This window comes from Anas platyrhynchos, chromosome 11 (genome assembly GCF_047663525.1).
Source record: "Anas platyrhynchos isolate ZD024472 breed Pekin duck chromosome 11, IASCAAS_PekinDuck_T2T, whole genome shotgun sequence".
Classification (NCBI taxonomy): Eukaryota; Metazoa; Chordata; class Aves; order Anseriformes; family Anatidae; genus Anas; species Anas platyrhynchos.
This window is the reverse complement of record NC_092597.1, coordinates 3487504-3500189: the sequence shown is the minus strand read 5'-3', so window position 1 is coordinate 3500189 and position 12686 is coordinate 3487504. Positions and strand designations below refer to the sequence as shown.

The window sequence follows — 12686 nt, the reverse complement described above, 5'->3', positions numbered from 1 at the left end:
TGTGACTGTTAAACTGTTAAGCAGCAGGTGTTTTCCTGCTGCTATGTCATTTGTATCATGCGTGCAGATTCCCTGTAATCAATACATTGTGCACAACAATTCAGATTTTGCATTTGTTCTTCCTCACAATGGAATCACAGATTCACTAAAATTTAAATGTTATTTCTCATACTAACTTATTGGATTGTAATCAGCAGTAATGCCATTGAAAATTTAATGAAAGCAATTGCAAACAAAAGTCAAAGTTTGTTTCCATGGAACTGAAAACAAAGGCACTCTCTTAATACTAGAGACCCAGTATCTGACAGCAACTTGCCAAATAGTTTTACATCTACTTTCCACTCTAGACATTGAAGATTTTTGTCAAAATTTGCTAAATAAGAAAATAAGCAAATGGAAACTAAGTCTTTTATACCAAGTTAAATCTTGAAAACTGCCTAAATTCAAGATAACTGCCTAAATTCAAGATACCAGGGCATATTCTAGAGCCATTCTATAACCATTTTAGAGTTATTCTAGAGCTTTTGACATCCCGGTGTTGAAAGTTGCAGGTGTGTTTTGTTGTTGCTTTTTTTGTTTGTTTATTTTTGTCACAGTACACAGTAACAGAGAAAGTCTTTATTAAGAATGTTAGACATACATAGTCTGATGACAATAGATAACTACATATACGCAGCTTCAAAGCAATGTCCAGGTATTATTTTGTGAGGGAGGGAGGGAGGGAGGGAGGGAGGGAGGGAGGAAGGAAGGAAGGAAGGAAGGAAGGAAGGAAGGAAGGAAGGAAGGAAGGAAGGAAGGAAGGAAGGGAGGGAGGGAGGGAGGGAGGGAGGTACTGGTCTGTGGTCTACTGGTCTACTACTACAGGAATAAGCCCCTGGGCTGGAGACTGTGGTAGTCTACAGACAGGGCACTGGCTGGCTCTCATGACATGACATACCCAAGGCTCAGATAAATCTATGAGGCCTGTTTTAGGCTGATATTTGGTTCCCAGATAGAAAAGTTGTCTTGCTACTTTCCTGGGACTTTTGCATTAGAATTAAGGTAGAAAACAAGTAGGAAAAAAAAAAAGTAGAAAGAAATGCAGCAAGGGACAGAGACCTACCCAAGCTTGTCAGCACTGATCAAGTGGCCTCAACCACCTGAATTAGGAGATGGCTTAGGGCTGTAGTAGCCTGCGGGACATGTGCAAAGTGTGCAATGTGGTCTAAACTATAAAGTTTTCAGACTCAGAGTTCAAAATGATCTCCCAACATAGCCTTTACCAAACGTTGCCAGCAAGCAACAGCGAACTGGCAGCTCCAAAATTCACTTCGATATTCCCCCGAGCACTTGCTGAGTGCTATGTATCTGCTGGCCTCCACCGCTCTAATGACAGATTGTAAAGAAAACAGATTAAGGGAAGGGAGCTGTGAAGAGAGAAAGCAATGACTGAAGGTCGGGGCTATGCCCACAAGCAAAGACGGCCCGTGTGAAGGACCGTCACTTCGTAGCTCTGCCTCTGGGGCCGACCCCGAGCCCACAAAGGGGAGGCCACAGCCGCCGGGATGCCTCGGGGCAGCCCCACTCCACGTCCCTGAGGCTGCAGCGGGCCCGAGGCCGCGGCCACAGCGGCGAGGCCAGGGAGGCATGGGCGGCTCCGAAGTTGCGTAACAGGCTGCAAGAGGAGCCCGGCTCTCCGCCGCGCCCCCGCTGCCTCCTCCCCTCGCCGGAGCCCGCCCGTCTCCGCGCCCCCTTGGCAGCCAATGGCACTGAGCGAGGTGGCTGCATGTGGTGGCGCCGACCCAGCGCCCGGGCTGGGAGGAGAGGAGGAGGCAGCAGGCGCCGCTGGTCTCTCGCTGCCGGTCCCCCGCTCCGGGCTCTCCTGACAGCGGCGGCCAGCCTCGGTCCCTCCGCCCCGCCGGTACCCGCAGCATGGACTCGGACTCCGGGGAGCTCAGCGAAGGCGAGCTGGTCTCACCTGCAGGTAAGGGGGGAGATGCTGCCTGCGGGACCGCTGCCGGCCGGCCCCCGGCGAGCCCGGGGATGACTGAGGGAAGGGGTTCACCGCCCCGCCGCCGCCGCCTCGGAGCACTTCGCACGGCAGCGGCCGTGCCGGGCCGAGGGGCTGCGCGCGGGGACGGTGCCGCTGTGGCGAGCGGGCGGCTGCCGCCCGGCACCAGCCCCGCCAGCCGCCCGGCCTCTCGGGAGGGTAGGCACCGGGCAGAGGCTAGCAGCCTCCCGCTGCCCCACTCAGGAGGGGTCCGGCCCGGCTCCTCCTTGCCTCCTGCCCCGACTAGGGAAGAGAGCTGCCCTGCAGCTCGTGCAGTTCAGGCATGTCGTGCCGGGCGGTTGAATTAGCAGCGCTGGCATAAATCCGATCCATTGTGCCTTATGTCCAGAGGCTGCAAAGTTCTCCGGGTTTGGCTAGTTTCTTGCTGCCACTACAGTTAGCCTGTGTGCAGGAGGGGAGGACTGCTCCTCAGAGACCAGGCATGCCGGGCCCCCAGGCCGCTCAGTTTCTGGTTTCAAGAGTCCTAACTTGTCCCCCAAAAAAACAACATAAAAATGCTGCTGTTCTGCTGCAGCCTGCATAGTTCTTAGATGAGACAGAAGGAGAAAATAAAAACAAACATCTTTCTTGCATTTCCAAATTTCCACATTCCTAAGTCCTACGCAAAGCAGCAGCAAACCGTTGCTGATGTGCTGTAATCAAAGGGTGTCCCGTGTAAGCAGTAAATGGGGCCAAACTTGCCTCAAGCCCTGTATGTATAGAAGTAGATTTGTGCTACCAGCACTGGCAACCAGCTCAGGGCCACCCCGTGCCCTTCCACACATACTTTCAGTCAGCGGCATTACCACCGTCGGGGCTGCGGTGCTGTCACACGTGGCTGGCCCACGACAGGCACTGGGTGAGGACGGGCACGAGGAGCGGGAGGGACACGTGTGACGCCAGCTTCCCACGGGGGAAGTCACGGGTACCTTCTCTGAAGGTGTTTAACTGGCAGGAGACAAGCAAGCGCAACTGGAATAGTGTCAGGAGCTGTCATAGAGATCATCGTAAACACAGATAGAAAGTTACTGCGCTGCATCATGAGATCATCTTTGAGAAAAATCTAAGCTAGACAGATCGTGGTGAAAATGTCATTTTATCCCAGCTGTCATCTCCTCCTCCTCTTCCTCATCCCCTTCAAAAAAAAAAAAAAGGTTTCTACACCAAACATTTTAACCCATTAAAAAAAAAGTGCCAAATAATCTGTGAAATCTTTTAACTGTCCTATTAATGCAGAAGTGATGAACAACTGAAGGAAATCATAAAGGGAACCTGCTTTCAGCAAGAGGAGTGGACTCGATCTCCATAGGGCCCTTCCAGCCCCTACGATTCTGTGATAAAATAAATAGGTGTCATCTTGTCTAGCCTAACATACGCTTCAGACCAATCCAGTTTTAACTACTAACGGTGTTTGTTCTTGACATTTTGTTTTTTATTTTCTTACTCAAAATCTAAAGAAATAAGACTATTAAGAGGTTGTACAACTTCTTATGGTCACAGAGCTCGGTTATGCTGAAAGTACTAGCAAAGACCACCAACAGTTGCACTTTTCATCCAAATATACAAAGCAGTGCACGGAGTGTAAATTACAAGCATTACATTTATAGAGAAATTAATGTGATATAGCTCTTGCCAACAACTTGCTCCTGTTGCAAATAGATTTTCCTTTTAAATAAATTTAAAATACCTATAGATTGCCATAAGTGCTTTTTATGTCATCACTTGCTAGCTGCCAAGAGCTGATGTTCATTGTTCTCCTCTACACCTTTTCCTTCCTTGTACTAAAAGAAGAAAAATTTGGTATTTTGGCCATACATGGCACGTGCCAATGCAGTAGAATAAAACTGGAACAGAGTGAGAACTTAGTGGTTTTGTCTTAACAGGTTGCAATCAGTCTTTCCTAAACTAAAGAATTATTACATGCTGTTTGTATCCCCCATCATCCCCTTCTGATTTATTTTTTTTAGATTTCATTTGGTCCCTTTTCTGTACTCTGACATATGTGCAGTGCTGTATCTCTCTGGCCGTGGGTGTTCAGGCATCCTGCTGTCAGTTACTGCTGCAGTCACAGAAACAGAGGGGCTACAGCATGGGTTTCAGTCACCACCTTGCTCAGGGAACTGTCATACCCCACAGACCTAGTGACCAGGGGCATTCTGCCTGCAGATTAATAGGGCAAGCAGAGAGCCTTGGATAAATATTCAGGATGAAGTCCTAGTAATGGTCTGATTGTGGGCAGTGAGTATGGAACAGCTAGGGTTTTGTACTGGAAGTGACACGTCAACTTGAACGTCTAGCTTATTCTCCTTTAACCAGCCTCCACACCTAAAGTACATAAAGCAATGACTTCACCTTGCACAACTATAAGCCTGTTATGGCCACTGCCCACTTTTCAAGTTGTCCAACTGCTCAAACCCAGTACAGTAATTTCTCTCTAGGGCTTCACGATGCTAATGCAATACAGATGTTTAAAAGCACATCCATCCCACTTAAGGGCTTGCGTTCCTCCTACAGTACATACTGAGCTTTCTGCTCTGTCCTGCTGGAACAGCCCCTCTACCATTGCTGGGACATGGGCAGTGTGAACAGGACAGGACAGCAAGGTTCCTTGCGCACCCCCACCATCTGCCACACGTGCTTGACTTCCAAGAGCCAGCTGGAGTCTTGCTCTGAGATCCCAGCAGCCTCATTTCCTTTAATAGCCCACTTAAAGCTGAGTCTCCAAGGAAGCAGAAGTATTTTTTCATGTCTTCTGAATCTGTTGTCATGATAGCATCTTTATATTTCTTTGGTGCAAGCAAAATGTTCCTTATATGTGAGTATCTTAAAATACTAGCTGTACTTAAAAACACCACAAAACCAAAAACCCCACACCTCAGCACACAAGAACATCCAGCTCCACAACCTTGGCTTCCATCAGACCAGACTCCTCACCCATCCATTACTGCTTTGTATTGACTTGGCTGTATAGTCAAAGATTACATTTTTCCCCCTCGAAAATTTACTCATGAGTTGACCCCCAGTTAAAAATAAATAAATAAATAAATAAATAATAAACAGATCTTCATGATTTTTTTTTCTTTCCAGAATCTGTACCTTGTAATGAAAAATAAGAAAAAAATATATATATGCTTACTAGCACTACCTTTGGTGAAGTTTCTCAAATTTTATTCTGTGACAGTAGTGTTTCTTGTCCTAAATATAAGCTTTCAGAATATGAATGAGTAATCCTAGAACAGAACATTGTTCACATTTTATGTCCACCTATTCAGAGGTGGTTTTTTTGTTTGTTTTTTGTTGTTGTTGTTGTTTTTAAAAAAAGTTCTTCAGAAGAGCAGTGGATTTTTTTTATAGTTCTTTCACAGGCACCCTGCCACATGAAAGTATGATTCTCTGTGCAATCTTTTAAACTAACATTTCACAAAAATCCAGGTCATCTCCAGCAGCAATGATTTAGCAGTGGCTTTGAGGATTCTCCATGCAAGTGAAAGGCAACAGACCTTCATTTGGAGTGCATTGTCCTAGCTTCCTCAGCTAAAGCAGGCAGGAATTCTGCCATATAGTTCTAATGCAATATTGCTTTAAGCCTTTCTACAAGCTACTAGGTCAGAACATAGGTTTCCATGCTTATTTAATGAACTATTATGCTACACTAGCATATGATATCTAGATGCTTAAGTACCTGTATTGTCTCTGAACCAATATATTTTATTTATTTTTAATAAATTTACCATATCCCAGAGAATCAACTGTTGCCAGTGCCTTCTTTCCCACTGAAGTCAAGAGAAATTTGTCCTAGGAAAAAGAGCAACTTGTGCTCCAAGTAGAGCTCTAAAGCGGTGATAGGATTTTTTTTGGAACATTAACACTGTGGAGCCTACAGGTTTGTGCGATGCCGGGGAGAACAAGATGAAAACAACCTTATCACCAGCCTGGCATCCATAAAGAAAGTGGGAGTTTTATATTCTTCAGCAGGGCCAAGATCTTACCCTGTGACTCCCAGCGCAAAAAGATTAACACATTTTAAATTTGATAAATTATCTGAACTCTACCCTGATGAATAAATATGCTCTTAGTAAAAACAACAACAGATTTAAACATTACTTAATGCTGTAAAACAGCCACGACAGACGTGAATAATGTTTTTGGACCTGTGATATTATTTGATTCACAATGCTTAGAAAATAATGCTTTCTGGAAATAATTTATCATGGTATGTAAACTGTCTGTACATTTGTGATATTAATCTTTTGAGCCTTTTGCATATTTTAACACCATTTTACACAGCTAAGTGCCATTGAAGTGTTAATATAATATATACCCTTGTAAACAGAAGATTAATTAGAGAGTTCCATAAGATATGTGGCACTATGCAAAAACTGTTGAAGACATTGCATAAGTGCAAGTAGGCATTTTGTAATTCTCTTCACAGTATCTTGCTGGTCATTTGATTTTATTTTACATTTAAATCATGACAAAGTATCCTTTGCCTGAGGAAATGCCTGTGTCTTTGAATAGGGACAATTTTAAGAAAATGTTTCACTTTTTATGTAAAAGGTCCAAGTCACATATGCAAAAAAATTTACTGGACTTTAGACAAGCAAGCAGAAGTGGTAGATAGCAGCATGTTGTAAGTTTTGAAGCTAGGAAAAAAACAAACAAACAAAAAAAACCCACTATTTTTAGTAGAAGCTGCAGACTACTGAATGTTTCTGAATTAAGTGCTTTCTACCAGCTAACAAAGGACTCTCTCTCCCTTCCCTTCTGCTGAAAAAGAAAAAAAGCTAGTTGAAAAGAGATGGACAGAGAAGAACTAGCATGTCTGAGGGTCCCATACCCTAAACCCTCTTAAGAGCTTAGATAAAACTGCCAACTAAGGCAAGCATAGCAGAGACACTCAGATACAAGATAGAGCAGGCAAGAGACACCTCAGGGTCATAAGGCAATTCCCATGAAAGAGGAGCAGCCAGGGCAGGCGCATGACCTGAGAGCCTGACTGGGTAAGTTTTCTCGAACCATTCTACTCTTCCCTCCAGGAAAGACATGTGCTTTCTGGGATTTACGTACAGACCCCTCCTTAGCAAAATGACTGTCAGACTGGGTGCCTTATCAAACTGGGAATACAAACAAACAAACAAACAAAAAAACACCTTCAAAAGGCAAGAATCCACTCATGCTGTGTTGTTAGTACATTAGTACAAACCACAAATAATCCTATTTTTGTTAAGATGAATAGACAATATGGTTGAGTAGGTCAACCTGTTCAGGCTTCTGTTTTTTTAAATCAAGTGGAAATACGAACTTCATGAAACACTTCACTGAAACCAAAGGTCACCTGCTTGAGCATCTGTGGACCAGACTGCTAAGCAGCAGCAGTGGATAGCATATGAAATAATACCCTTTTTCAGTAGCTTTGATGTGCTCCAGTATGGAATTTGTACCTTAAGAAAAACTCATCCTTCCTGCACTTAACAAAAATGAAAAACAAAGATCTTCAAGATTTTCCTCCTACATTTGGCAGGATGGCATATCGAACCATGCGGTCTCAGAAGGACCAGTCACCATGAAGCAGACTGACTCTCGGGCAGTGAGAACAGGCACATGAAGGATCTCATGTTATCTTACTGAATAAATATTTGAGATTCTTCATAAGAATTACTTACTTTCAAGACAGAGCATGCTAGTGCCAAACAGACACACAAATGGCAGACAAAAGCCAGCCATGACTTCACCAAATCAGAGAGCTCGTGTTTCTCAGGCACAGAAATAGACTTTACACTTAGATGAATGTACATGTATGAAGGGCCCTAAACTGAGGTGTTCACACCTAAATATATGTTTCTAGCAGTCTGAACAGAAAGTCTCTACTTTAAAAAATAAAATAAAATAAAATAAAATAAAATAAAATAAAATAAAATAAAATAAAATAAAATAAAATAAAATAAAATAAAATAAAATAAAATAAAATAAATAAAGTGGATATGGACAAACCTTGGAGCAAACATTTGACACCAGTTCATAGATGGGATTATGAAGCTGTACCCTGTCACAGAAGTCAGTGGTTATTCCTGTCTGCCCTGCCAAAAGCCTGGAATGACAGTGGGTTTCATTTCATAGGACATTTTGGCAATAGCATATGTGCTGTATAAAGCTATATACATGTCTCCTCAAAAATAACTCATACTTTGAAGAGATGTGTCTTTCATCTTTCTTTGCATCTACACCAAAGTCTAAAAAGTCATGGCAGGAAGAGTAGGTCACTTTTTTTTTTTTTTTTTTTTTTTTTGGTAAAGAAAGAAAAAAGAACAAAGCTATAAGCCCTAGGTAAAAAGGAAGATGGTAGGCCAGGTGGATTCACAAGTACATCAGCCTAGGTGGGAGGGAGTTCTAAAGACCTGGCCTTCCTGAAAAGCCATTTTGCTGTTTTCATTTTACTTGGTATCACTTGGGGTGACAGGCCCGGTCAGGTCCCAGGAAAGTAGGTGAACCCTCTAACTTCCTAAAAGCACTTACTGTCTTTTCTGATAAGCTAAGCGAGGCCTGGCTGTGGGCCCAATCAGTGGTACACTAAACTGTTCATCTATTAATATATATTTTGTCACTGTTCCAGCCCATGCCAGATAGCCTCCCACAAAATGTCCTGGCATGAGATGGAAGATAACAGTGGCCAGTATGAATTAAACAACATTTGCAGTGTGGGAAAGAATTCAGCTTGCATCCAGATGGCCGTACTCTAGTGTGTACTACAGGTTCTGTCCCGGTTTACTTACGGATGTAGACCCAGTGGTCAGAGCAGGCTGCAGCCTTTGCCATGGCAGTGACTTCTGGTGCACCGCTTGGTCCAGGCTGGTGGGTTGCTTGTGGGCCTCTCTCAGAGCAGCTGCCTTGGGCTACAACCAGGGTTTGAAGCCTTGCCGCGTCAGAGTTCAGTTATTTGCCATTTCCCCGCAGAAATCTCTTTGCCAGTTAGCTTCTGTCAGCATCTTATAAGCTGACAGAAGTTTAGTTCAGGGAGACCTATGGAAAGCTGGGACAAAGTTGCTGCGGTAATTATGATTTGGGTCTGTGGTATAAAACTTTCTCTTGAGAAGCCAAGCTGAGCTCAGGCCCTGCCTGGTAGCCAATGATTTTCTACTCTTAAAGGCAGCCATCTTAAATGAAATAGACTGCAAAGAGTAAAAGTTACTTCTCTGTCCTTTCCAGTGGACATTAATTCCTCCTTGGTAGAGATTCTGCTGTCTGTCAAAGTTTGGTATGCTGTCTAGCCTCCCTAGCCTAGGTTTGACTAACATTCATCAGCATAATAACAGATGGAATATTATTTCAACCTATGATATTTTGCCATAAAGACATTCCTTTGGTCTTCTTACTGGTGCTGTTTAATATGAAATGTAATCTTCTGAAACACAAACAGTATAAATTAGCAGAACACCTAATTACCACCAACAAACATTTTATTTCTGGCATTAATTTTGTTTATCCAAGCAGCTTGTGTTACAGAGAAAAAAAAAATCCTCTCTTTGAAGACATATATTAACACTATTACTGTGTCACTGTTTTCTCTCCAAATAGTTTTCCTTAATTTCTACAGCATTTAATTTATGTGGTGAAATCACTGACAAATGCAGATCAAAGAATTGCACATTTCTTGGACTTTTGAAAGTGAGGTTCTTCGGGAGGTTATTTAATTTAAAGATGACGAACTTTCAGAGGATGTTTCCAATAAAAACTTTGTACCACAGTGTTATGTCAGACAAATGTCAATGCTTTTTGTTTGCTTGCATTTAATTTTAAACTTTGTATGTTTGTGCACTACTTCTCCCTCACTCTTAAAACAGAGGGAAGTAGGCAAGAGGTATCACGAATGATCTTTGTGGTCACTTCAAAGCAAGTTATAGTTGGCGTCTCACTATTTTGATACTCATTACTATTTTGATGCATCTTTTCTTTAAAAGCTTCTCCTAACAGTGGAGACTATTAACCATAGATGCAAAAATAACCAGCACAGTCACGACATGCAGCTACTGGATTTCTTAGAAAATAAAGAATTAGTGAGGGGAAAATATTAGCTTGGATTACAGATTTAGGAATGGAATAAAAAGTTCACAAGCCTAAATATATGTGAAGACTACTTCCATGAACTCTGTGGAGTGCCAGTATGCCCTTTCTTACCAACTTGGACTAATTGGTGCCCTTTAAATATACCAGGTGCTGTAACAGTAAAAAAGGAAATGTTTGTTCAGCAGTTGTTCTCTATCAGAAGCCAGCTTCTATCATGTAAATCTAGCCAGAGAGAACTCCTAGCCAGGCTCAGGCTTTTTCCTCACCTGTATTTGTTTGTGAAAGTGTATTTTCATGTCAGTTCTTAAAGGTTGATGTCAGGTATCATCCTGCATAAGAAGGAATGACATAGCACTTTGTATCCTCAGAGCAGATATATCTGAGATTTCACTCTTGCCAGCTCCCTGCTTTCTCCAAGAAGAGACCAATATGTTCTTCCAAAACAGCCACCGCTGGTATTTCTCCACAGAGTACTTCCTTTACAGAAGTCATACAGAATTGAAGGAAAGCCAAGAACAAATCATGTTTTTTAAGGACAGATGAATACCAGTGTTCAGCATAATTCCATGATTCAAACATTAAATTTTGGATTGAATCAGATTCCTAAGGGCTTAGAGCAGTCCCAGCACTCAGTTGCTAATCAGCCAGTACACTCCAGACCAGGATACCTCTTGCAGCCCAACGGACTATTTCCAGATTGTGAACTAGGTTTCTTTTTAATGGGTTGTTATCTAGCCCAACAAGCTTACAAGAAAGTTTTGCTGATTTTGCTCAGTGCTAAGTGTTTAAAAATGTATTAAAGAACAGCTAGAAAGTAAATGCTTTCAATGTTAAAATTGCTACCTGCAATAGCTTGTACCAGTAAAAGGGGATGTTTTGACTACACAAACAACAGTGAATGGAACTGCTCCCTGGGAGGATACACAGGGCTTGAAATAAAGCTCAGCACATGCAGCCTGCTAATGCACGCAGAAGGGAAGGAAGGTCAAAAGCCACCTTACACCCTCCCTTTGACTGCCACATGCTACTGAAGAGGTTAAGTCCTTTGTACAAATGGAAAAACAACTTTTTGGATATTTTCTCTAACTTCCGACCTCTGGAATCTTTTTTGCTTTTCGTTTTTTGCCCATCCTTGCCTCTTGAGCTAACATTTTGTGTTCCTTCTCCAAATATCCACAACTTTCTAGCCTTACTGATCTCATTTGATCGCATTCAGGCCTCACGTGGAGTACTGTGTTCAGTTCTGGGCTCCCTGGTACAAAAAAGACAGGGATCTCCTGGAAAGAGTCCAGCGGAGGGCCACAAAGACGATACAGGGCCTGAAGCATCTTTCCTATGAGGAAAGGCCGAGAGACCTGGGTCTGTTCAGCCTGGAGAAAAGAAGACTGAGAGGGGATCTCATCAATGTGTATACATACCTGAGGTGTGGGAGACAGAGGGATTTGGCCAACCTCTTTTCAGTGGTTTGCAGGGACAGGACAAGGAGTCATGGCCACAAGATAGAGCACAGGAAGTTCCATACCAACATGAGAAAGAACTTCTTCACGGTGAAGGTGACGGGGCACTGGAACAGGCTGCCCAGGGAGGTTGTGGAGTCTCCTTCTCTGGAGATATTTAAGGCCCATCTGGACGCCTACCTGGGCAGCCTGCTGTAAGGAACCTGCTTTGGCAGGGGTGTTGGACCCAATGATCTTTCGAGGTCCCTTCCAACCCCTTCAATTCTGTGATTCTGTGATTTCCCTTGTACATGTACATCAGCCAATACACTACTTTCACAAACCTCAGTTCCTCCAATCTCAACCCGATTCCTCATGTTTAACTAATTTATTTTCAAAAATTCTTGGATTTATGAGTTCTGCCACTATGAAATAGGATAAATACTGTTCCCTCTATGAAAGGGAAAACTGATGGGAGTAGGATATCGTCTTGTCTTAATTAGAGGTATTAGAAACAGATCTGCTGTGCCAGAACTAACCTGCCTCCTGTGGCAAACAACCAACCCAGACAGTGGGCTTGCAAATGAGATAGGCATCATCCTGATTAACAAGGCATGTCAAGTAAAGGAAAGTTTGATCTTGAAATATTGGAGCAGATAAATAAGATGTTTGCTAGAAAATGAGAATACAATAATACCTCCACAGAAAACAGCAGCTTTGCTCTTACTTCCAGAATGCATTCCTGAACACCTACTTGAAGAAACAGCACACTCTTACCCCATAAGATCAGATCACTGGGCTCGAACAGAAGGTCCAGGGGCAGAATTACATTTCTCTGCAGACAGCAGCCTGTGGCTGTCACTGATCAAATGAGGTCAAAGGAGGACACTGCTTTCTAGTGACATAGGTTAATTACAAGGAATAAAGAAAAGCAGAGCAGAACCACTCCCACGTTTACCAACATATTCTTAAGTGTTTTAATGAAAAAGTTTGACTGAATAGATATCGTGAGAGGATTCAGAAGTTGCCTCCAGGAAGCAAGCAGAAACTTTCAGCAGCTGCTAAGAAGCAGTGCAGGCAAGAGATGCTTATGGAAGCAAAATTCTTTTGTCATCAAGATGAGGAGAGTAAAGACAGACACAAGGGATGTACTAAGGAAA

General features: G+C 43.0%; 1 protein-coding gene across 1 annotated transcript in view; it reads left to right on the top strand.

The window, feature by feature from the left end:
* The first annotated feature begins 1617 nt into the window (after nt 1-1617).
* TNFAIP8L3 (TNF alpha induced protein 8 like 3) overlaps nt 1618-12686 on the top strand; it is a 51211-nt gene continuing 40142 nt past the window's right edge. The window contains exon 1 of the mRNA XM_027466912.3: nt 1618-1963. Coding sequence (XP_027322713.1) covers nt 1912-1963 — 52 coding nt within the window. The 5' untranslated portion in view covers nt 1618-1911. The remainder of the gene's footprint in view (nt 1964-12686) is intronic.